At 41.4% G+C, this 26,472-nt stretch overlaps 1 protein-coding gene across 1 annotated transcript in view; it reads right to left on the bottom strand.

The window, feature by feature from the left end:
- Positions 1-1,814: 1,814 nt before the first annotated feature.
- Positions 1,815-26,472, bottom strand: part of robo3 (roundabout, axon guidance receptor, homolog 3 (Drosophila)) — a 508,257-nt gene continuing 483,599 nt past the window's right edge. Inside the window, exons 24-26 of the mRNA XM_048615373.1 lie at positions 20,771-20,971; positions 12,309-12,466; positions 1,815-2,558 (exon numbers count right to left, since the gene is read on the bottom strand). Of these exons, the coding sequence (XP_048471330.1) occupies positions 2,547-2,558; positions 12,309-12,466; positions 20,771-20,971 (371 nt within the window). The 3' untranslated portion in view covers positions 1,815-2,546. The remainder of the gene's footprint in view (positions 2,559-12,308; positions 12,467-20,770; positions 20,972-26,472) is intronic.

Genomic DNA, 26,472 nt, shown 5'->3' with positions numbered 1-26,472 from the left:
TTAAAATGTTTAATTCTTTAAAAAAATTATAGTCTTCAGGTTAGAGAAAACCAGAATATTTTTGGTCAGGTCTAACAATAACATTTTTGGTACAATTTGACTTTACACTGGAAATGAATAACAAAACACAAGAATGCTTTCAACTGTTTGAGAGGGAGTGTGATTGTTCATGAAATCCTTGAGAGTTGACCAATCCTACTGTTGGATTTTTGGGCTTTCTTATTTATAACTCTGTAAGGCCCATAGTTCTACAAAATGTCATTTCTCGAGCTTATTCACTTTGCTTTACCTCTGTAATCAACAAACACACTGGTTGTTAGTGTCCTATAACCAAAGCTTCGAGACAACAACACCTTGTGTTTGCAAAGCACCTCTGGTCTTATTGTCACTATTCCCTCTGCTTGCCACATGACCCATATACCACCACAAATAACGCAATCCTGCCCCTACAAAAAATCTTACACAGCCACTTCCTATTGTACATTGTTGTGTTGGATTAAAGACAATTCGGAGCTCTTGAGATACATGCATGCTTATCAATACTCTGGTACTATATCAGGATTACAACCAGACACCAATGTACGCTATGGGATTCCTGCTACCTTCTCTTAGGGAGACCAGGTAAAACAGGCGCAATAGAGAAGAGCTAACAGTAGTGAAATAATGTCTGTTAAAACTGTTGTCTTCTATATCAGGGGCATTTTTATTTGTCTTCTGTTTGAGAGCTGTATGATTCTATATTTCCATAATGCAATCCTTGCCTGTAAAGAACACAGGCTGGAGATTGAACTGCAATTGGAGACTGGAGTACAATATTATAGTCCTATTGTGAATATGGCTCCTTGCTCAAACTTTGGGCTTTCCAATATGTAAATTTTTATGGCTAAAGGTGAAGGATATTTTAAACTTTGCAGCTTTCCTGAGATATGTGATTCAAAAGCCCAGCCAGCGCTTTGATTTCCTTAAATTCCTTCTTTGCCTGAAGCCTCGAACACATTGGAATATTTTTTCACAAGCATCTTAAACAGTGAGAAGTATCATGCTAAGCTAAACCCTATCCTGTCTTGCTTTGAATTCACACATCTCGCCCTTCTCAGAATGATGGGGTCAACTGTAGAGCTATCATCAGCATCCAATCTCTAATTAGCCTACACAGGACAGAGCAGCAATCTCTGTTCTGTCTGACTCCGTTTAACCCTGGACAGTCCACTAACTAGCTGAAACATGGTGGGAAACAGAAGGGTTTCCTTTTATTACACTCCTGTTCTTTCTTAAGATGAGTGTACATTTATTTGATACATGGCTGGTCATTGTTAACAAAGAACCAGAAAAACAGAACACCCAAATAGAAGACAGGAACCAATTCAGAGAAGTATAAAAACTTACTGGTGGAATGGGCTTAAATAATTTTAAGCAATACCTGGAAATAACTCATTTTACAGATTAGAGCACAGAGATCCATGCACTGAAGCACAGATTGAAAGCTTTAGGCAGGGAGCCATTCCACAACCCAGCCATGTTTCTGTTCACTAGAGGGGAGACCATCAAGTTGACCACAAAATGGCAGTCTTTACCATGGTGTCTGATATCCTGATAGCAATAGGAGAATTAAATTGCAAAACCTACCTCTGTAATTTTGCCAACACCACCTCTCATTTTGAGACGTGAGGAAATCCAACTTACAATGGACAAAACCTCCGCTTGAATCACATCTTGAACTTTTCATATTTTCAGGTAGTTTCCTTCCATGAGCATCAAACCATACATGTAGCTATATATCTCTAGATAAATAACCACTCATATTTTATCTAATGAACATTTGTATGAAATGTTTTTAATACAACAAAATATCAGGCTACATTCAATCTCATTAAAACTTTATACCAGCAGCCACCCTTCCATCATGCCTTCTCTTCAAAACAGAACGTTTCTCACGGAGTGGGCACTAACTAACAGCTTGTTCCAACGCATATTCACTTCAGCATTGCAGTCCACTATCGAAACATCATCTTGGCGCACAGACAGTAACATTCATATGACGTACAGGCAGCGGTTACTCTGTCCAATCAGAGGAAGCGCAGTAGTATTTTCCAAGATGGCTGCCCTGCGGCCTAGGGGATCTGATGGGCAAATCCAGAATGCGTTGTGCTTGTTTTACAGAGTGCAAATATATATATATTTAGTTCAGTCTGTTAGACGCATACTTGCTATTGAAAAAGATTGGCACATTCAGACAATAACCTTATAATATCCAACATTTTTTTTATCATTTATAAATACGTTCACCAGAAGGCCAGGAAATGCTTAGAAACAAACAAAAACAAAATTATTCCCAATTATTTACAAAGTTAACATGGATTTTCCTGATGTCCAGCGACATGTCATAAATTAAACGTAAAACTTTTCTTTCTCAATTTTTTTGAAATTTTAATCTTTTCGTACAAGGCAAATCATTCTGTACAAGGCTGAGTGAGAGGAGAGTGGGTGGTGCCTCTGTCAGATGCCTCACCTACCGCCTGGTTCTTCTCCACACTCCTGTCTTCCGTTCATCTCTTCTCCTGCAAATGCCAAACAAAAATGAGTATTGAATACCAATGGAACCCAACAATGCAGTATGCTACTGAGCCTAGAAGAGGATAGGTTCTATGACAAAGTATGGAAGATTTAAGAGTTGAGCTAATTGAATGTTTACAACAAGTAATAGACTTAATACAGTAGATTGAAACAACCTGTTTCCTTTCTTGGAAAACTTCAGGTTAACAGGGCATATGTTTAAAATTAAAATTTGGTTAGCTGTGTGAGTACTTCTTCACATCAAGGATAACCAAAGGAGTTCTTCCTTTTGAAACACCCCAATCCATTCCTCATTCATTGGTATTCCACCACACCCCCACTACCCCCCCTCCAACCCCCCATTCCCACAACATGTTCCTGTGCAAATGCAGGAAATGCAACACTTGCACCATCGTACAGGGCACCAAGCACTCTTCACAAGTGAATCAGTTTCTTCTTTGTACATTACACGTAGTCCTTGTCATCCACAGGAGATAGGGGCATGGACCTCTTGCCAATCACAAAATGTATAGACCATTCCTATGTGCCACGAAGGACTGCCCAGTTTGAGGGCAACAGGGGCAAAATGATAGCGCTTGTAGCTGACCTCGTGGATAGGGGATAACGAAGAGTGAGTGTAAATTATTCTTTCTGCTCATGAGCAGGCCTCATCTACACTAGGATACCCAATGGAGATTGGGTCATTATTTTGCAGATTCAGTCTGTAAAGCTGACCCTGAGTTTCAAGGCACTTCTCATTTACATTCTACGCCTCCTTCCGTTATGACCACTCCTTGGCCTCCTAAATATTCCAATGAAGCTTAATTTAAGCTCTGAGGAGCAGCATGTCATCTGATGAGTAGGGACTTTACTGCCTTTCAGATTCAACATTGAGTTCAACAATTTTAGAAGTGCTGTGTCTATCCATATTCCCTTTTTTTTGGACAGGAGCTGATTTTACTGTTGCCATTTACATCTCCTCTAGGACCCATATTTTTTGACTTCCTTGCTCGTTACCATTTCCTTTAGCCATGCACCATCATCCCTTTGTTCATTTAATCTCTCTTAATCACAGGCTTTCCACCTAATGATTGACCTTTCCCTTGGTTGCCCCTGCACATCTCTACCTCTCTACCTGGTTAAAACCTGTTACCTACTGAATCAGGTCCAACCCTGATGAAAGGTCAACCATTTCTTTCCACAGATGCTGTCTGTCCCATCAAGTATTCTCAGCACTTTCTGCCTCTATTTCACAGATTTTCTGATCCTTACTAAGTTGGTAAGGGTTTCTTTGGGTGCTGTATGGGCTGGGAGTGATGGTATAACATCGGAGAGTTTTCTTACTTGCGTTGTAGCCATTGAGTGAACTTTCATCTAACTGGATAAGAACGGACTTCAACTTTTGAACTTTTGAGTCAATCAATTTTGTGGCTGTCGCTCCCTAGTGAACTGTTATATATTGAGGAGAACAGATTGACAATTCGTCAGCAGCTCAGTACTCACCACACAGTACTTCCTCTACGGCCCCTTCACTCACTCACTCACACACACACCCCCCACCCACCCACCATCCCCCCCCCAGTCTACAAAGCTACAAGACTCGACACACAATTTCTGGGAGATGGTTACCGTCATTGGATCCCCCTGACACCTGCTCAGAAACCACGAACCCTGCTTCTTGGTTTAAGGGGGAGGGGATGTGATTAAAGGATTTGTTTAAGCCTGTAAAGATGCCTGCTATGCATTGCAAAAATAAAATTTTGTTAAAGCAACAGTTTCCCATGGGAGACACAAAAAAATGGGAACAGGTTTCCTTCGGGTCATTAGGCGATCGAGTTGCACAATCTCTGATATTTGATTCTGTTTCACATTTTTCTAATATTCTGACCTTAGGCAGCACAGAAAAAATGCAGACATAGCACACACTTTGAAGTCTATCCTTACGTATGTAATTCATATATTAAAAGCATGTTCAATTCATTAGACTTCAAGATAGCTTAATCCAATCTCTTCCCCTTTAGGGTATGAACTGTCTGTAAAGAAATGGGAGACATTTATCATGTGTAGATGCTACAGGGTTCAAACTGAATAGAATATAATAAGCTGGATATTTTTAGACAAAGTGAGTAAATTAATATAAAATCATTCTTCAAGTAATTAAGATCGACTGTTGGGTTTGGCTATTTTTTAAAAAATAATATTTTTACAGAGAATCTTGCTATTTATAAATCAGGCCCAGAAGGCTACAAAGCCTTGATGCTAACAATGGCAAAAATCATTAATGGTAAACAGGTATAAACGTAAAGACATTGCTGGGGTTTCAGGAACCTTTGTAAGTGAGCAATGTGCATTTAAGTTTATTTCAGTTAACAGGTCCTTGCCACTAGCACCTACAGATGATCTAACAGTAGTCAATGTTATGCTCAACAACCTTGTCCAAAAAGTTTCAATAGGATTTTGGATGATTTGGCTCATTTCCTGCAGCAGTTTATGTTCCTAAAAAATAAAAGAAAATTTTCTGCCAGTGCCTGGTGAACAATTAGTGATAAATTTCATGCACGTAACTGAGAAACTTCGATTGACATGACATCTTGAGAAAACCTGTGAGATAATTCTAGTACATGCACAGCCAACAGGATTAGGATTAGGATTAGGATTAGGATTAGTTACCTAGCCTGGGGGAAAATGAACTAAATTCCTCGATTGAGATTAGGCTATCAATGCTCCTAAATTCTATAGCCGATTGCAATCTTTCACCCTTGCTCTTCACGAGATGGGTTCTGCTATGACATCTTTAAAAATTGTTTTTATGACATGGCAATGTTGGAAAGATCATGTCAGTCACCTCTCCTTGAGTCATTATAGTTCTTGTCTATGTTTGCTGCCAGAGGGCCAGTCCAACTTACAGTGCCATGATCTCCACCACAGAATGGGCAAGAAGGTAAGGGTCAAATCCATGCCAGCCAGATGGCATTGAACTCTGTTGCTAGCAACGATGTCATCCATACCAACCGTACAAATCGTTGTAGCAACTTAAACTTTTTCCATATATGTTGTAGTTCAAAGCTATGAATAGCACTGGTAAATGTCCTTTAGGGAAGGCAACCGCCATCCTTACCTGGTCTGGCCTACATGTGACTACAGGCCCACAGCAATGTGGTTGACTCTTAAATGCCCTCTGGTTAACTAGGGATGGGCACTAAATGCTGCCTAGCCACGGATGCCCTCATCCCATGGATGAATTTTTAAAAAAGTATCAACTTTCTTTCCATTACGCCAGGAATTTATCCCACTGTTACTGCCTGTCCCTGGCATACATTGGAAGGATTTAGTTATCCTGTTTGACTTCTAAGAATGCACCTTTCTTTACCATGAAGTACTAGAGCTGGGTTTAAACTTGGAGCTTCTCTGATTCAGAGGCAGGGACGCTACCAACTCCAACACACAACCTCCTCCTCCTCCTCCTCCTCCCACTCCTATAGAAGAGTCAGATATTGACCTGCTGATGATGAAGGAACAGGAGTACCTGTCTATGTCAGTACGAGATAAGGTTTGAAGCTGATTACACTTTGACCCTAATGGCTTCCCATCATTCTCAGGTTCAGCGGTCACTCCAGAGGGGATTGACATAAACAAACCTCTGCACTGCATTCTGCAAAATGAACATCATGATGAGACAGTACTTTTGTCTTGAAGGATGTGAACCTTGAGCCTCTGGTTCTCATTGTCATTCTCAACATTTTTGGATGAGACATTAAACAGAGACTTTGTTCTGTCCTTGTCAATGCCATAGAGGATCCCTTGACAGTATCTCAAAGAAGAGCTAAGGAGCTAGCCCCAGAAGATAAACCTGAGACAGCGTCCGGACCTCTGAGCCAGAAGGTCTGGGTTCTAGTAGCACCTGCTCCAGAGATGTGTCATAACACATCCAAACAGGCTTGCTTTCTCAGAGAGCATGTGTATTGGCTTTTCACAGGAGCGCTTGTAACACCCACCTGACTCTAAAGATTCCACTCCTAACGTGATACTTCACCTTTTTCCTTGCTTCTGCTTTTGCCTCACTTTATTTGCCTCCATATCTTTGCAAGATCAAGGCATATTTTACAATTGGAAAACTGTGAACAAGTCAATATCAGAGCCCCAGGTACTCCAAGGTCTGGTTGTGACCTTAGCAAAATTCGTTAACTAAATGCTGACACCCCTGGTCCAGAAATTCCACCATGCCCAAAAATAGCATACACCACACTCCTACAGGCCTATGTGTGGCTCCTCCGTGGTTTCAGACAACTCATGAACTTGCTGAAGGGATCACAGTCCAATGCAGACAGAAGACAGCCATCAATCTCTATGCTATATACTGGCTACACCCTTGTTAGATTGGGCAGAAATTACTTTCATTTCAGAACACCAATATCCACAGTACTTGTACTGGCACTCAGTTTCTCTGGTTGAAAATCTCGCAGTTAGATCCAAGACAGGTGGAGAAAGGAGGATTGGTATTGAAGTGTGATGCAACGCTTGCTAGATCGTAAAAAAAGACGTGTTTTTCCCTCTCACAACCCACATTCCCGTGGGCAGATGCTCCTCCTTCTTTCATGTAATGCAGACTTCACTGGCAAGACCATCACTTATTGTGTATTCCTAATAGCCCTTTGACCGAGTGGATTGCTAGGCTATATCAGAGGGCAGTTAGAAGTTAGCAAATCATTATGTATAGAGTCAGATATATGCTGAACAAGGCAAAGTTGGTGAATTTCCTTTCCTAAAGGACATTAGTTAATCAGATGGGTTGCCACAATAATCAACAGTTTTGTGGTCACCTTCACTGAGACAAAATTTCATTTTTTTTTTGAACAGAGTTCAAATTCAGTTCATTCAGCTGTTGAATTTGAACCCATGTCCCAGACAATAGCTTGTGCCTCTGGATGACTAATCCAATAACATTAGCAGTACACCATTGTCTCCTCTGCTATTAGGCCACAGAGGCCCATTCCTGAAGCATACTTCCCAGATCAATGGTTGCAATACTGTAGAATGCTTAGTGATCTTACCGAAGTTGGCAAGATTGAAAAAAAATTCCTCAATGTTACTGTCTTACTGCAGCTCCACTCTCTCAATTCACCATCGTTCTTTTGCATATGTCCTTTCGTAATCTAACAAGCACTGCAAGATACTTCATTGTAACTCCTCATTACACCCACCAATATTACAACTCCACTTCTCTGCATCTCGTACCTTTATAACCAGTTACTTTACCACCATTCAACTACAAGAGCTTCCTCTATAAATCTCACTGGGCTGTCACTAATACACTTATTTCTTTCTTGTCAGAGAAAGTCCCAATCTATTTATGAAAACTGATGCCAGAAGGAAGGGAGGTCATCTGCACCTCCCTAGCTTTTTGAAGGACAGTGTGCTGTACTGATCATCTGAAGGAGGGGAATAGTCATAGAAACATTCAGTAGCCAAACTGAAGGAGAACCTGCCCAGTGTATTCTCTTCTAGTCCCATCACTAGTTTATGATCCATGACAAACTGAAGGAAGAACACTGAAATCTGCCTGAAGAAGCACCATCACAAGTTTTGAACCCAGCTAGCACCAACTAGCTGAACAAACAGATGGGGATGCAATTTGATGAATATATCCTCTGAAGGCCAGCTCTGGCAATGTAACACACTCACAGTAACTACAACTGAAAAGTGAGACTCAATTACCTATCCAAGCTGGAGCTTAGCAGTTTTTCATACTAAAGAAAGAACACCACCTACAGCACAGTTCTTGCAGTGCAATGGTAGTGTCCTACCTCTGGGGCAGAAGGTCTGGTTTCGAGTCCAATCTGCCTCAGATGTGTCTCATGGCATGTCTGATCACGTTGATTAAAATAGCCACCATCTGGTCAGCCAGGCTGACAGATTTATCAAACCAGCCCAGGCTCTGAATGATAGCGATCCCCTTGAAACAATGATAGGGAACGAGTAACATGAAACGACATCCACAGGCAACAAAACACCTTGCACTTTGTTCCTTTGATGGAAAGTGAAAATTCTTTCCAATCACAGAAATAGTGCCCCATATCTGAAGCCCAGTCCGTCTTCAGCTTAGTGCCTTGAAAAGGGGAGCTATTTGAAGCGAAAGATGTGAAAAGTACAACAATTTGTAAAGGACCAAAGTCATTCTGGGAGAGTGTACAACATCTGGAACTGCCAAAGCCATTTCCATCATGTGGGAGGAAGATTGTGTAGAGCATAAATACTAGCAGAAACATATTGTGCTGAATGGCCTGTTTACAAACTGGATGTAGTGTAACACTTGCACCCTTACTGCTCAACGAATAAAACTAAAGTTGTTTGCTGAGGGTTTTAAAAAACATCTACACGTCATCTGACAAAATTTGATTGAGGTTCATCTTGCTTAATGCTATTCCTGAGTGTTTTTGTTTTTATGTTGTTGACCCTGTCCTCTAAGGCTAATGAAGCAATGTGTTGCATTAGGCCATGCATATTAGTGACCCTGTTATTTGCTTTCAGGTTCTCTGTTGATGGATGTGGCGAATTGAGCGAGAGGCTCTCTCATCAAGAATAGAAGAGTGTTGTAGCTAACATTGCAGTTATGTTTTGCTAATCTAATGCATTGCATTACAACACTTTGGGATTGGGAGTGAAATCCAGCAGGACAATTGGGAAGTAATCCACCTCGCATAAGCTACCATTTGGGAGATTCCAGTCCAGTTTCCATGTGGTTAGGGAGCTAGAGAACAAACACCCCATTCAACCACAAACCACCACCCACCCCCACCGTTTTGACACACACCATCTCAGCAGCTGGTGTGAGAAATGGGAATGCCACAGATGTAAAAGCAGGGATCTTTTAATCAGAGCTGCGCCAAAAGTAACATAAAGAAAGAAATAACAAAGTATGGAGCTGGAGGAACACAGCAGGCCAGGCAGCATCAGAGGAATCTGACATTTTGGGTCAGGACTGTTCTTCAGAAATGGGGAGGGGGAGGGGAGCTCAGAAATAAATAAACTTCCCTTCCTACAGAGCTTTTCCTGAAACTAGGACATTGCACTGAAGCTGATGAAGGACTTTGTAACACAGTACTCGTGGAATATAGACAGAAACGATGAATCTGCTCACAGTAAGATTCCGTAAACAGGAAAGGAATAAATGATTAACTTAATGTTACGGTGATAATGGTTAAGGGATTAAACATCGGCCAGGAACCTGGCAGAACTTCCTGCACTAATAATAGAGCCATTATTCTTTTACATCCTCCCACGTGGGAAGACCAGGCCTCTGCTTAATGCCTCATCAGCTAGTCAGCATTGCCAACTGTGCAGCACCCCTACTGTATGGCACCAAAGTAGTAACTTAGATCATGTTATATACCCGAGTCTGTGATATCAGAGGATGAAATTATGCCTGTTTAACAGAGATGAGAATACCGCTGCTGAGCTAAGGCCAGAATGTAGAGCGGAAATAATTTTGTTCATTAACTATTTGTGCTATACTTGACTTAGGGTTTCGGTACACCACCAGTGTCAGCAGAGGACAGAGATCATGATGTGCAACAGCTGTTGCATCCTATATACAAAACGTTACTCGACCATAAGCTGAGCCTCCACTTGGCAACTTCGCAAGTTAAGATGACTTTAAGAGCAAGTTCCGCTGATGAGGTGATCATTCAACAAATGGGGCCTCAGACTAACTGTAGATCTGATTGAGACAGGACACAGATTAAATCTCAACTGAAGACTTTCCATTTCGTTTTCTCCACAATGGCTTGAGGAAACAGTCTGCACAGTTCCTATTTGAACAAAGACCAGCCCCATCACATCTTGACTCACAGCATTCCTGTAACAGATACACCGCTGGAATCTTCAGACAAGATGAAAGAGCCTTTGTGGAGAAGCCAGAAGACACAACAAAAGCGAAAAAGTATTGAAAGGAATTGAGGCTGATGGTGGCTCTTTGCATAAGGTAAGGCTTGACAGGTCTGTGCAGGCCTTAGAGCCCAAAGCCATCTCACAAGCTGGTCTTTTCATTCCAGTGGCAGTCACATTAAGGGAGTATCAGGTAGATAAGGTGCAGGGATGGGGGTTGCTCAGTGAATGTTAATACAGTGATTAGCTTTGTAATCTAAGACACATTTATAGAGCTCTAAAGGACTCCTAACATCATTATCTGCAAATCCTTGCCCTCCAGCAGGAGCTCTCTGGAAAGAATTTTCATCACCTCTTCAACAAATGATAATTTAACTCTTAAAATATGATAGCTTGTAAAGCTATTTTTCAACACCTCATTCAGGCACACTGCCTATATATATCTATGTTCCTGTAATTCTAAAGACTAAGTTTCTATTTTTCAACATATTACTGCAGTCAGATGCAAAACTACACAATAGGATAACATGACAATCAGCAGCACAGAGACAGTAAATGTTAGAACAACCCCAGCTCATACAGGTATTTCTGTATTGACAGAATGACTCAGTAACATTGAAGGAATGCTGATATAGTTCAAAGTCAGGATGATAGTGACCTAGAGCAGACCTTGCAGATGTCAGTGTCCCGATGTATCTGCTACCCTATTGTTATAGATGGTGGGAGTTGTTGGTTTGAAAGGTGCTGTTTAAAGAGCCTTAATGAGTTCTTCACGTTTGATGCTTTGGGTCATAATATTCAACACAAGCATCTCTCACCATGATTACCGCTCAACACTGCCTCATCAAACAAGCACTATGTTTTAACTTTTATGTTAAACTTAAGTAATTTACAGCATGTGATTGAACAATCCTCCTGTTAGTTTCATCCCTCATCAGGGAGATGGACAAAGTCATTTCAGCAAACTAAAAGTGTAGACTAGTGAAGGTAAGAAAAGAACTTACATATGAAAGACTCTGTACAAATGTATAAGATATTTTAAAGTATGGTGGAGGCAATGTGTCACTTTTGAAGTACTTTTACTGTTATAGAGACATGTGGAATGTGCAGTTCTGAAATTCTGTAGGCATTTGTCTATAAATAAAAAGTAGTGAAGAAGAAATTTAAGGGGCGAGTTTGGGAGGAACCTCCTTTTACCTAGAAATAAACATGCTACTACATGGGAGTAGCTAAGGCCAGTGATATAAATGTTTTTAAGGAATAGCAAGAAAAGTAATTGAATGTTAGACTGAGTTAAATGAGAAGTTGCTCAGTGTATAAATACAGCAGCGGACTTGTCAGGCTGAAGCACTGGAGAAACCAGTCAAATTTCTGTGTAATTCTGGCCAGCATCTGTATCATTAGGAATTCTGCAGAATTACAAAGGGATAATCCTGTGGAATTTCAGTGTCCTATATTCACTTATCCATGAGCTGAAGAGAAAACTGGAGGAGATGTTCTGAGACTTGTTCGCTGGATATAATACACAACTCAAAATATAAAAATACACAACTGGTCAGTGAACTGCTGACTCTGCAGATGCGAATGGCGCTGTGCCTGTCACGCTAGATGCCTGTCACATACCCTTTGGCGATAACAAGTTGATTCTATGCCTGCCCTTAGTCGTGGGGTGTGGGATGTTGGCAATCTCAAGGGGAGGGAAAAATTCATCATTGGGTGTGGCAGGAAAAGTTATTGTAGACATGTTACTTCACAATGTTTGACAGATCCCACTAGATTTTTAAGAACTGATTTCTCTCGGTATGATGCATGTTACAGTATTGCCTGCCTCCGATCGTTGTATTGTGGAAAGTGAATGAGATGCACCTTACCTCACTACGGTCTACACCAGCTCCCCTGCCTCGTCCTGCTACATGACCCCGTGACCCTGTTGAACCTCTGGATGATGAACTTCCCGTTGTGGAGCAATTACTCGACATTTGACCCCGTTGCAGGAAGTTGGGTTTATTGTATGGTATCAAGTCATCCTCTGCAAGAGCAAATTAGAAAAGAAAACACTGAAAAGAGTTAATCCAACAGTCAAAAACTGCTCTGTTCACTTGTGTGGAACTTTTCACGTTACAAAACCTTGCCAAGTCAATGATAGCCCACAGCACTTCACAATGATATTGGTTTAACAATTCAAAAGTTCTAAGGAAGAGTCACCAGACCCGAAATGTTAACTCTAATTTTTCTCTTCACAGATGCTGCCAGACCTCCTGAGCTTTTCCAGCAACTTTGTTTTTGTTCCAGATTTACAGCATCCGCAATTCTTTTGGTTTTGAATCCAAAAGTTGAGTTCAAATCCCTCTATAGCAAACTGTAAGCTAAAATTATTTTGTTGTTTGCTATTAACATCAAAAAAAAATTTCCTAAGAACTGCAGTCGTTTTGTAAAACAAAACAAATTTATACTGTAATAACAGATCATAACCCCAAATTACTTACAAACATATTGAACTCTTAATAACAGTATGTGTTTTTTTAAAAGACGACGCTCGAGCAAAAATAATGACTGGGGATATATATTCTACAGCTGTCTGATAGGGCCCTTTGTGAACCCATGGAATGTCATACCTGTAGTGTGTCAGGAAATCTCAGAGATAAGATTAAAAGGAAGACAATAATGAGGGGCTGACTACACATCTCACCAGAAATCTGACCCCTCTGAGTTATGTCCCAAACTACAGATATTGCACCCAGAATCATAATGAATTGGGGAACCTCACCCAGAGACTAGTCGTAAGAATCTGTCCTTCAGGAAAAGGAACCTGACATCCTCACATAGTCAGCTTTACAAATAGGTTCAGTTGTTGATTATTTGGTTGGTTTTTGATTCTTAGGGATAATGTTTTTCCAAAGTTGTCCTCCTCTCACAATCAAGTAAATGCATGTATGGTCGACTTTGTAACAAAGACAAATGCAGCAACTAATTGGCATAAAACAAGACCCCACACATGAACCCATTGACTATTTACTTCCTATTTGGTTGTGAGGGTGAGAAGAAGACACCACATTGCATTACAAGATGCTTTTACAACTTTTGTATCTTTAGCAAAGTGAAGGTGCCGTTCAGAAAATTTAAGGTGACGATGCTGCCTTGATAATGATGTAGTTTGTTTGGACCAAGTAGCACTTTTGAAATACTGACACCAAGGGGTACAGTTTCAGCTTGTCACATAGGCATAAGGCTACCTTTGTATTTTGGCCCCCACTCTCAAAACTGTCCAATTTCCATTATGGATCTAAATATCATTTAGTCCTAAAATGCACAGTCAACTCTTAACATCAACCACCAACCAGGGTAGCAAGTTGAAAATCTCTCCCACTAAAAGTTCTAGTGAATGAAGGGGTTGAGCCAAGGAGCAGTACAGCACAGAAACAGACCCTTCCCTCCAACTCGTCCATGCCGACCAGATATCCTAAATTAATCTTGTCCCACTTGCCAGCATGTGGTCCATATCCCTCTAAACCTTTCCTATTCGTATACCCATCCAAATGCTTTTAAAATGCTGTAATTGTACCAGCCTCCACCACCTCTTCTGGCAGCTTATTCCATACACGCACCACCCTCTGCGATTGAGGCTGAATGGAAGGCTGTAATTGTAAAAACACAGATGTGGGATAGGGCTACATCATTATCAAGGCAGCATTATCACCTTAAATTTTCTGAACAGCACCTTCACTTTGCTAAAAATACATATGTTCTAACAGTGTCTTGTATGCAATGTGGTATCTTCTTCTCACCCTCACAACCAAATAGGAAGTAAATAGTCAATCGGTTCATTTTTGGGGTCTTGTTTTTTTTTCCAAACAGTTGCTGTGTTTGTTGATTCTTTGGCATGTACTCCCAGTGACCATGACTGCGCACTCCAAATGTGGGATTGATGACTCTATGTGCAGACAGTTAGTTGTGACTATCTGAAGAAAAAAGAAATCTTTGTAAATGGTCCTTTCCCATCTGCTAGATATTATAATGAGGAAGTTACTGTCCCCATAGAAATAGGAGATGTACAAAATTTTGTGGGTGGAATCTTCCAAGTGAGGCAGGATAGAACCCCCCACGCCAATGTGAATGGGACAGCCCAATAGATGAGGCACCAAGCTGGTGGGTTTCTGCCTGGATGACATCAGTGATGGCCCTTCCTCCCAGCCTTGCCTGCACCTGCTTGTCAGTCAGAGGCTGGCAGTCATTTTGAGATTGATACAGTGTCTCTTCAGAGTCTGTGGCACCACTGGCAATGAGTACAACAGGCACAGGAGGTGCCCCCTTCAGGAAGGGGAGAGGAGATCAGTGGGGTGTGGGGTTTGTGGGAGTCAGAAGCCAGAACAGGGCAGTTGACTGTCAGTGATCACCCACCAGCAATGCCACCCACACAACGAGGGAGACAGGGTGCTCTGTTTTACCGGTCAGGGAGGCTGCCTGTATTCTCTGCTGCCAAAAACAGCTTTTCATGGCAGGAGCATTAACAGACCTATTGGTGGTCATTAATTGACTCTTTGAGGGTCTTAATTAGAAGGCCTTCCCACCTCAAACTTAATTCCTAGTGGGAAGGTGGTTGGGATCGCTAGCCTGATTACCTTTCCCCTTCCCATCACCGTCCCTGCCATTTCTTTGGGACGGGAGGATTCTACCCTCTGCAATTCCTGTGACCTCACTTGCAATGGCCACTCACTTCCAGAATTTGACGTTTGGAAAACTAACGCACCCACCCACTCCCAGGATTTAACCCTGCACACTGCACTGCCTGGCTAAAATGCCTAGGCCGGGTCATCATCTGAGACTACCATAAACTTTGCACCCGAAATTCCCGGGCAATGCAAGCTCTACAGCCACGCGAGAGGAGGTTCACTTGGATTCATTGGAGCGGATGCTGCAAAGGGGAGGGGAAAAGAACAGCCATCTCATTTGATACCCAAAAAGCCCCACCCACAAAATCAATGGAGGGGTCACGTGGCAGGGGAATAACAGGTTCACTGTTTCACATTGGCATAGTGTGTTGGTTGCATTCTGATCTCTTGCTGGAAAGTAACACCATCGTAGAAGCATTAGAATGAGGGGACAGTGAGCGAGAGAACTAACCGAGAATTGGGAGAAACGAAATGTGTACCTTTACTTATCGGCCTTGCACTGTGGATAAGAGTAATTCTTCCCTCGTATCATGTGTCATTGACTGTATCTCTATTGGCATCAATCCAGTTCCCTCAGAATGTGGGGATTAGTAACGCACCCCAGCCAGTACTCTGCAGGTTATTGACAGACCCCAGCTTTGGTCGCTGTCCCAGCCAACATGCTGTTACTAATTACAGCCCTACTGACCTTAACAATCCCACACTGTCAGCTCAGAAATGCTATCCATGATGCCACTACCAGCACCCACTGCTTCAAACTTTTCCTTTTCAGAGTATGCAGTGCACTGGAATGCTGGAGAGCTGCCTGGAGATTTGAACAGCATGGGTTATGTTCGTGGTATAGATTGAAAGAATAAATAATTAATGCAGGAGCAACAGGGGAATGGATTTCAGGAACATTAGCAGTGTCTGTTTCAGTAACAAAGTGGGTATTTGAATTTTAGATTTGCCTGTCCCTGACATCCCAATGCCTTGCTGTCTCAGTGCTCTCAATAGTTCAGCAACATTTTCATATAGACTGAGCACTTGAACAAAAATATCCGCACACGTTAGAATTAATGCAATCAATTGACTCCAGCTCTGGTGGAATGTCACTGCACTTTCTGTGGAACAGCTAATTTAAGGTTTCCATCGAAGTTTAATGCTGACCTAATCAATCTGCTATAAGCACTTCAAACCCACTGTGCGAAGTGTTGGGAAGGAACTAATTGAACCTGAACCTTGTTAAAAGAATTTTATTGCCATTTTGATTATGATTTATTTCCTCACCAAACATAAAAGGTTATAAATCATAATTGGTTTCCTTCCAATGTAAATCTCTTTAAAGGAACAGGCACCTCCTATATAGAAAGAGAAGTTGCAGCATCTCCAGTGAGGCCAGTACGACAGGAGGAGCCCAACTGGATACAATGATGTTCAGAATCACCAGCCATACTGGCCAAATTTTAACCCTAAAGAATAGGTACTAGTATTTGAGAACATGTGAACAGAACTGGGCCATTCAGCCCCTCACAGATTTCCTACAATGCGAAAAGAGGCCATTCCTCTGCCATTCAACTAGATCAAGGCTGCTCACTGTATTACCATTCTTTGGTTAATATCTTTGCAATCTCTTGAGAAAAATCCACCAAACTTGCTCCTAAAAGTCACAAATGATCCAGAAACCCCAGCTTTTTCTGGAAATAATTTCAGATTTTGACCATCTTTGCATGAAGAAGTGCTTCCTACTATTCCTCTTAAATGGACTAGCACTAAAGCTTTACATTCTTGACTCACTCAACAGAGGGAATAGTTTCAAAAACAGAAGTTGCTGGAAAAGCTCAGCAGGTCTGGCAGCATCTGTGAAGAAAAAAATCAGAGTTAACGGCTTGAGTCCGGTGACCCTTCCTCAGAACACTTGGAATAATTTCTCTGGGTAGAATCATTTGCTCCAGGAGGTGGCAGGCTAGAGGCAGCAAGGGCTTTTAGTGAGGCTGCATTCTCACTGGTGTCAGAATAAAGGTCTGGATGAGAATGTCCATTGTCAACCTTCCCAACCGACTGTCAGTTGATGACTATTTAAGGTCCTCATTCTGCTGCTGTTGGCATTAACCCTGTAGCTGGTACCCTGTGGTCATACAGTGTACATAGCAGCAGAAATGTGTGACCAGTTAGTTAACTCCTCATTGGGGGATAATTGGGAGATGAGGGGATTACCCTTAATCAAAGGCGCTCAGTGCCTGATCAAGGAAAGTGGAGCAGGGCTAGTGGTGGGTCCACAGAGTGCACACCCCCCTGCCCCTGCTCTTGTTGCTGACTCCTGTGCACCCCTCACTCCACAAACTGCAACCCTCCCCTTATGCTACGTTACTTACCTGTGGCCTGGGTTTCTCCATGACGCTGGGATTCCAGGAGGTATTTTACCTCCAGCATCCGCAGCCTCTGTTGTGGCACTGTTGAGCACAAATGCTGTCAGGCTCTGATTAGCTGGCAGGTCTCATATCTGTAAGCCTGGTACTACTTTAAGTATCAAAGCACTCCTCTAAACATGATGATGGTCAACATGGTAAGATTGGGGGATGGGAGAAAAGAGTCTGCAGAGAGCAGAGATCAGAATTGAATGGGAATGATGGAATAATAAAGTTTCTCTCACGTCATCAGGAATGATGGAGAATTTATTGAGCAATATCTCCAGTAGACTGAATGGATAAGCTAGTAGTCCTTGAGAAATTAGTCTTTTTTAATTCATTCCTGGGATGTGGGTGTCCCATTGCTACATGCCCTAGAAAAAGCAATGACTTGCTTAAACTGCTGCAATCCATTTGCTGCAGATAGGCTATAATGCTGATGGCGAAGGAGTTCCAGGATTTTAACCCAGCGACATTGGATGAACAGAGATCTATTTCCAAGTCAGGATGGTGCGTGGCTTGCAGGGAAACTTGCACATGGTGATATTTCCATGTATCTACTGCCCGTGTCTTTCTAGATAGTGATGGTTGTGCACTTGGAAGGACCTGTCTAAGGAGTTTTGGTGAAATTCTGCAGTGCATTTGTAGATGGTACACACTGCTGCAACTGAGTGTTAGTTGGTGGAGGGAGTGTATGTTTATGGATGTGGTGCCAGTTAAGCGGCTGTCCTGGATGTTGTCAAGATTCTCGAGTGTTGTTGGGGCTGCATTCATCCAGGAAAGTGGGGAGTATTCCATCACACTCCTGACTTGGTGCCTTGTAGATGGTGGACAAGCTTTGTGGGGTCAGGTGGTGAGTTATTTGCTGAAAAATTCCTAGCCTCTGACTTAAACCTATAGCCACAATGTTTACATGGCTAGTCAGTTCAGTTTTGGTCAATGCTAATTCACAGGATATTGAATGTGGGAGAATCAGCAATGGCAATTCCAATGGCTATCGAGGGGCAATGGTTAGATTTCTCTCTTGTTGGAGATGTTCATTGCCTGACACTGGTGTAACAAGACTGTTCCTTGCCATTTATTAACCTGCACAGTATTCAGGCTTGAGTTTTGCTGCATTTGGACATGGAATGCTTCAGTATATAAGGATTCACAAATGGTGCTGAACATTATGCAATGATCAACGAACCATTTATGACCTTATGATGGAGAGAAGGTCATTGGAGAAGCAGCTGAAGATGTTTGTGCCAAGGAACTGAGGAATTGAGACTATTGTATCATGGTGGTAGTGTTGCTACCTCTGAGGCAGGAGGCCTGAGTTCAAGTCTCAACTGCACTAGAGCTCTATAATAACACCTCTGATCAGGATAATTAGAAAATACTTACCCTGAGGAACTCAGGCAGAAATATCCGGGAGCTGAAATGATTGACCTGAAACAACCATCACCACAAACCGTTCTTTGAGATAATGAATCCAACCAGAGGAGAGCCTTGATTCCCATTGACTCTAGTTTTGCTCAGGCCACATGTGGCCACGGGCATTCACTTTCTCCTTCCCTGGATTCTTTATAGAAAGAATTGGCTTGATACACATGTTTCAGCTTTAACCATACACAATCCCCAAAGATTTCAGATCCACTTCAGTGGATCACTAAGGAATAGAAAATAAAAATGGTTACAATTATAATAGCGCTTTTCACAATTGCAGGACATCTCAAAGCAATTTTCAGCCAATGAAGTGAAGCCAGCACTGTAAGGAAAGAGCCTTAGGGCTGCTCTATCATTAAAGAGAGATGACTGGTGGCTCTTTAACCCAAGGGTCACCACAGTTCAGGCGTGGATGAGAAGGTGGGACTTTCATGGTGAGCTCAGCTGGTCTAGGAATTGAACACACACTGTTGATGTCACTCTGCATTGCAAACCAGTCAGGCAGCCAACTGAACTAATGTAAGAAACATAAGGCTCCACAAACAGCAATGAGATACTTACTGGAGTTTACTTTCAGTTTGGTTAAAGGAGAAATACTGGAGAAAACACAGCTGTTTTGTTTTTAAATTCTGGAATCAAAAATTTTTCGATACTCAACAATGATCATTTTGATAAAGAAAACTGCTTTTTTTCTAGTTATAAAGCAGGTAAACCAGGAATGAAAAATGGTCCTAAAGAGTGGCTGAGGAATGTATTGTCCTGATGTGCATGCATACTGGTGAATAAAGTGGCTAACATTTTTCCTCCCCTCAATGTGCTTCTGTGGTTGCTGATTTTGGGGCTGTGGTATTAAAGGCCCCTCAAAAGTCTCATCCAAGTGGACAAATGTTAAGTCAATATCAGCAGGTTTCATGACAGGATGGTGAGCTACAGTGTCACTATTCCTAATGCTCACCCAATGTCCACAGATGTCCCCTTTCCAGACAGTACCAGGTATAACAATGTTACTGGAGAGGTCAGTATTTCCTTTCTAATCATACAGGTGCTGAGGCCAATTTGAGAACGTGCTGCAAACTCGATGTAGATCATGGATCTCGCTTTACCGGGAAACATCATTAATGGCTAAACGGTAGAGGAGTAGTTTAAATGAGAAAAAGAGCATTATTGGATGGAATGAGTATCTGGTGAGAAATCCTTCGTGTTGCTAAGAAGAATTAGTATCACAGGGGTGAGGTTTCCCCAGGAACAAGGCCATCTGACAGGAACCATCCGAACCATACCTAAACTGGACAGCTGGCTAGTTCTTGGACGGGATAGAGAGCTCTACATATAAGAGGCACATATTGATTAATACAAGTCATCAGTTCTCATGGACAATGTTCACTCATCTAAAGCAATTTGAGAGGATTTCTCCAGAATTTCTCCACTCTGGCTGATGTTATGCTTTGATCAGGATTTGAGCATCAACTGGGCCGTTTCCTCCAAAAGATGTGCACATTATGTGGTTTGGCCATGGGAATTGTAGGGTTACAGGGATAGGGTAAGGGGTGGGTCAAGGTAGGATGCCCTTTGGAGGGACAGTGTGGACTTGATGGGCTGAATAGTCTTCTTCCACACTGTAGGAATTCTGTGATTACTTGAGAGCTAGCAGGTAAGAGAGGCATCATAAATATTCAGGGACAGGCTACATGGATCATTTGGTTCCTTTCTGTCTGATTTTTGAAGATGAACAAACTTAAGTTCTAGAGAGTCTGACTGAATCAAAGTAACTACAGACTCGAACTCAGCTCTGTTACATGTGAAGTCAAATTGACATCCTCGATAGTCCCAAGTGTTTATTCCTCTCACCATGTTTGTGCCGTGCCGAAGCTGCTCTGTTGTGAGAATGTGCACTCTCTGTTCGCTGGTCGGCTGATGGCCTCCTCTCTGTGGATGAGGCACTGCCATCATGGTCCAGTGAGGTCAGGCTGCTCTCCAGTCCAGTGGGCTGTAGGTAAGGTGTCTCCACAATTCCATCAGCCGGGGGAGGTTCAGGTGGTGGTGGCAGGTCTGTCCAAGACAGAGACAGAGTGAGTCAATAAAAGCTGGCCAAGTCAGCGTTTTTACAGCATCCCTGGGTTAGTGAGAGGTGTTAAGGCTAGTTGATCGCTAACGTTGAGCTTTACAGAGTGTGTACATGTGCCAATACTTCTGTAATGCTGTATGTAAGACTAACACATGCTGAACTGCAGGTGGCGGTTACTCCCAACAGAAAAAGCAGTAGAGACGGCAAAAAAACAACATACTAGTATTTTGCAATTTATTAAACTCCCTTCCTACTTAACAAAACGTTGTAAATGGTATATCTGCGTAGATTCTCAGACAACAATATGACTTGATCAACATTTATACTGCATGAAATTTTAATAGTTTGTCACACATCTGCCTTTACTCTAATCACAACTAAAACATATATGACTAATCTTTCCAGAGTCATTACACGTGGAAAATGAATGTTTTCTCTTAACATGCAGGACAAATTTAACAAAAATATCATCACTTGACAAGAAATAATAAAAACAAAAACTTCATTTTTCTTTCCATATACTTTCATACGAACAAAGAACACAAGTAGGCCAACCAGCTTTGCACCATTCTGTAAGGTCTGGGTTAATCTGATTTTAACCTCAACTCTACATTCATGCATATCCCCTGATAATCTTTCATCCCCTTTGGTAATCAAGAATCTATCTACCTCTGTCTTAAAAATATTTAAAGATTCTACATCCACTGCCTTTTGAGAAAAGGAAATCCAAAGATTCACAACACTCACAGGAAAGAAAAGTCTCTTCATCTCTATCTTAAATGGATAACACTTTATTTTTAAACTTAGTGTCAGTTTCAGTTAACCTGTCTGGCTTCTTCCTCTTTCTGTCTAGATATATCCTTCTACTTATATTCGCTTGACTCTGCTCTTGCCACATCTCTCACTGTGTCAACCCTGAAGAATAAAATTGTACTACCAACTCCAGTTAACAGGTGGGACTGCAACATTCATTGATTTGACTTCATCAAAGTCACTAACTCATATTGCTCTACTAGTGGATTTTGTAAGAGTTGCAAATTTTCAGTTTCTTTTTGACTTTCATTGTCTTTCCGACTTTCACTTTTGGCTATAGAAATATTTTGGATTATAGCAGACTACAAGATTATGGGAGACTTGATGGAGTCTCTCACTAATCTTCACTTGACATGTGAATACACCCAGTCTTTTCATAACTACTCCAATCACATACCTTTCCATTTCACCTTGGTTGATTTTTTTTTTGTTTCACTATGATCTCGTGACTAGCACTGACCTCTCTAAATTTCACACTTGTGTATCATCTTTGCAATGTTTTGATTTTCTTTACTTGGCTGTTGAGGACATTTAAACCTTGTCCTAGGAGTGTGTTTTTATACTAACATGTACGAGAACAGAATCTGGTCTAGCCACGTTGAAGAGAAACATGGAAGCAACTGTCTAACTTTTCAATAATCAAGTACTTCTGTAAACACATCTTCACAACCTCTCTGCTTCCTTCTTTGATGCCATTCCATGCTATCTATATGGTTGTGTTAGACTCTATTCTTGATCAAATATTTCAAATTCTTCCAGTGTGAACTGTGGAACATTATCTGATGTCAACATTTCTGTCAACCTATAATTGCAAATCAACTTTTCAAAACCTCATTAAGTTGGCATTTGTATTGGACATAAACCCAACTTTGTCCACTTTCTGCAGTAATGGACCAAAACAAAGCATTACTTTTCCTTCCACTTCAAAGATGTCAACTTGTAATCATTCCCAAAGTTTTACCATGCTTGACTGGGAGATTAAAGGAATTCTGGTTGGATCATTTCTCATTCCTAGACATACTTTACAATTTTTCAGCAACTCTTCAATATCTTTTGTCTGTTTTTGGATATATAAAATAAAAGTTGCTTGCCATCATGTAGACTATCCCCGTGTACTTTTGATACCATCAGAAATCACACGACACCAGGTTATAGTCCAACAGGTTTATTTGAAAACACAAGCTTCCAGAACCACGCTCGTCAGGTGTTAGAGAGAGGTAGTATCAGACACAGAATTTATAAGTAAAAGATCAAAGCGTCACACGACTGATGAGGATGTATTAAACAAACCTAAGATGCTGTTAAATCTCTAATCAGTTGGAAGGTTTTAATTGATTAATATGTATATGTAAATCCCCAAATTCCTTTCAAGTCACTGACCTGAAAGAACTAAAGGTTCTATTAGTGTAAAGAAGAGGCGACATTTTAGGGCAGACAATGCATGTTAGGTGTGAGATAACAAAGTGTGGAGCTGGAGGAACACAGCAGGCCAGGCAGCATCAGAGAAACAGGAAAGCTGACGTTTTGGGTCAGGACCCTTCTTCAAGCTGGCAGGGGAGGTCCACTGGATTTCAGCACAAGCCCAGCCACTGCAGGCTAGTCTGCCATCTTAGAGTCTGAAATTCAGGCATTATTATGGCCGTGGTAGCCACCAGTCATTTAAATGCTTCCATTTCTGATCAAAGTGCTTCAGTTGTTGGAAGGATGTTCATAACCAGAAGTCACACAGTATTGAGTATTTCCGATCCAAAACATCAGCTTTCCTGTTTCTCTGATGCTGCCAGGCCTGCTGTGTTCCTCCAGCTCCGAGCTGTGTTATCTCTGACTCCAGCATTGGCAGTTCTATAGGAGAAACACACCTACAATTTCATCTCATTATTACACACATTGGGGCATCCAGTAGTGACATAATTGTGCACTTTACTGAGCATTACATCCTTGCAAATTTCTTCAATAACTTCTCCAGCAGACATTGGCACATCAAATTGTGTAAGTAAAATAATTCATAGGTAACTTTGTAGCTAATCAACCTTCGAGGGAAATCTAAAAAGAACATCTGCATTTGTACGATCTGCAGCTTTACAATATTTAATATTGTCCCATTTCTGATTTAACCACTTGGTTCTTTTTGCTTAATGATCACTTTGTGCTCACTTTTCCCATGATTGGCCTCACCCTTACTGAGCCCAATTGAAGGTAACTCAGCCACTTTTAAACATATTTTCTTAAGGCAATTACTTCTCATCAGGAAGACTTTTTTGTTTTGGTCCTGAACTATTCCATTGTAAGTAACAGAATTGAATTTCACTCCAACACCCACTTCTTAACACTGTTGTTGGAATATTTAGTCAGTTTCGTGCCACTGTTGTATAAGTACTCTGACTTAGGGATTCCTTGTACTCTCCTTCTGAAATAACAGGCACAGCTACAGCTGTAGCAAAGACGAAAGCAAGTTATGAATTTTTGTAACTGGATTTGCTCCTCCCAACAGAGAGGGCAGTATAACAAAATGTTCAGATCTTGCAATATACCACATGTGGTAAGAGTCAAGATCAGAATAGTTTAATTTTGACACTGGACTCTGGAATTATAGCTTCAATATTACTCCTCTCATCTGCCATGCAGTTCTTTTTTTTTGCTTTCTGACTGAATACAGCTTCTGATCTTCTTGCTCAATAACGTCAAATTCTGTTTCCACATCTATCGTACATGCATTGACCAGCTTTAACTTTACCATAACCTCATCCTGGTGCATGGATGTGACCAGAAACATCACTGTTGCCTCAACGCTGTGTGACTTCTGGTTATGAACATCCTTTCAACAACTGAAGCACTTTGATCAGAAATGGAAGCATTTAAATGACTGGTGGCTACCACGGCCATAATAATGCCTAAATTTCAGACTCTAAGATGGCAGACTAGCCTGTGCTGAAATCCAGTGGACCTCCCCTGCCAGCTCAGGAAAATAACTTCCTGCAATTCTCCACTATCTCTTTTATTTACTTGAATGTGGGCATTGTTGGCTACCCAAAGCTTACTGCCTGGAGGGCAGTTAAGAGTCCACTGCATTGCTGTGGTTCTGGAGTCACAGATTCACCAGACTAGGCAAGGACAGCAGATTTCCTTCCCTAACCACTGTTAGTGAATGAGGTTGTAGACATGCTTACCAAGCCAGTGGGTTTGGTTACAAACATTTCATCACTCTGCTAGGTAACATCGTTAGTGCGCCTCCGGTGAAGCGTCGGTGTTCTGTCCTGCTTGTTATTTATATGTCTCAGTTTGTTGGGGCTGTTGCTATTACTTCCAGTTCTGTTTCTCAGTGATTTGTAATTCAATGTGTATGTTGATGAAGTTCCGATTAGAATACCAGTGGCGTGTTTCTATTTGACTTGTGTGATTATGGATGTGTTGTCCCAGTCAAATTCGCACAAGTTAAACAGAGACACACCAGGGAATTCCTGGAGGGCTGGCATTCTAACCATAACTCCATCAACAAACACATTGATTAAGACCCTGGGTACAAACCACTGAGAACAGAACCAGAAGTAATGCCAACCACCCCAGCAAACCGAGGCATATAAATAACAAGCAGGACAGAATACCGCTGCTTCACCAAAGGTGGCTGACGTTGTTACCTAGCAGGGTGACGAAATGTTTGCAACCAACCGCACTAGCTCAGCGAGCATGTCTACAACCTCATCCACAACCTGAGCTACAAATCTTCTCAAACTTCACTGTTATTGAACCAGATAGTTTTTCACAACAATTTGCAATGGTTACATTGTCATCAATGGGCTAGCTTTCCTGGTTGAATTCCAGATTTGTATTATTGAATTCAAATCCCACCCTCCTCCATTGTGGGATTCAAACTGATGTCTCCAGAACATGAGCCTGAGGTTCTGGATTATGAGCCCATTGAATATTATCTCTACGTCCCCACCTCCCCATTACATTATTTCTACAGCAGTGGCCTCATCACTGACCCCCTACAGCCTATTGCCTTTGTATAAAACTTGGTCTAGCTTCTGTTGTTCTTCAGGCCTCCTATAAATTTCTAAGTTCCCCCTACCCACAGTGATGATAGTTTCTTTAATTTGAGAATGTAATCTGCAACAGTCTCATTGGTAACTGCAAGCAACTCTCATTGCAATTTCATTCTCAACTCATAAATGCCACAGCTAAGAATTCCATTGAACTGGAATCTCAAAGGTATCATTGATTAAGCACTCTGTCAAAAACATCTGGCCCCATCATGGTGAGGAAAACATTAACTTGATTCCCATTTCCAATTTTATTCACTTTCAACAAAATATTAAACCTTCATTTGTAATTTCACCAGTCTTTCTTGTTAGGGTTGAAATCTCACATTGTTCCCCAAATATATTTTTAGCGTCTTTTTTTTTTCAATTACATACCATGCTGACTTAATACGATGCATGCACTGAACAATCTTTCCATTTGCTCAAACCCCCTCAAGATTACCTTCAGAAGTTCCAAAAGTGTCTCCCAATATTCTTAAGACATTAATTTCTCAAATGAAATTCAAAAATAAAATTCCATCCCATGCCATCTTTTGTTGTGAATTGTCTGGAATAAGGCGAATACACACTCGGCTGGAGATGCCCATGAGCAAACTAACTTTATTTGCACCTCCCAACAGAGAGGGCAGTAC

The sequence above is a fragment of the Rhincodon typus genome, chromosome 32 (assembly GCF_021869965.1).
Source record: "Rhincodon typus isolate 14 chromosome 32, sRhiTyp1.1, whole genome shotgun sequence".
NCBI lineage: Eukaryota > Metazoa > Chordata > Chondrichthyes > Orectolobiformes > Rhincodontidae > Rhincodon > Rhincodon typus.
This window is presented reverse-complemented; position numbering and strand designations above follow the sequence as displayed.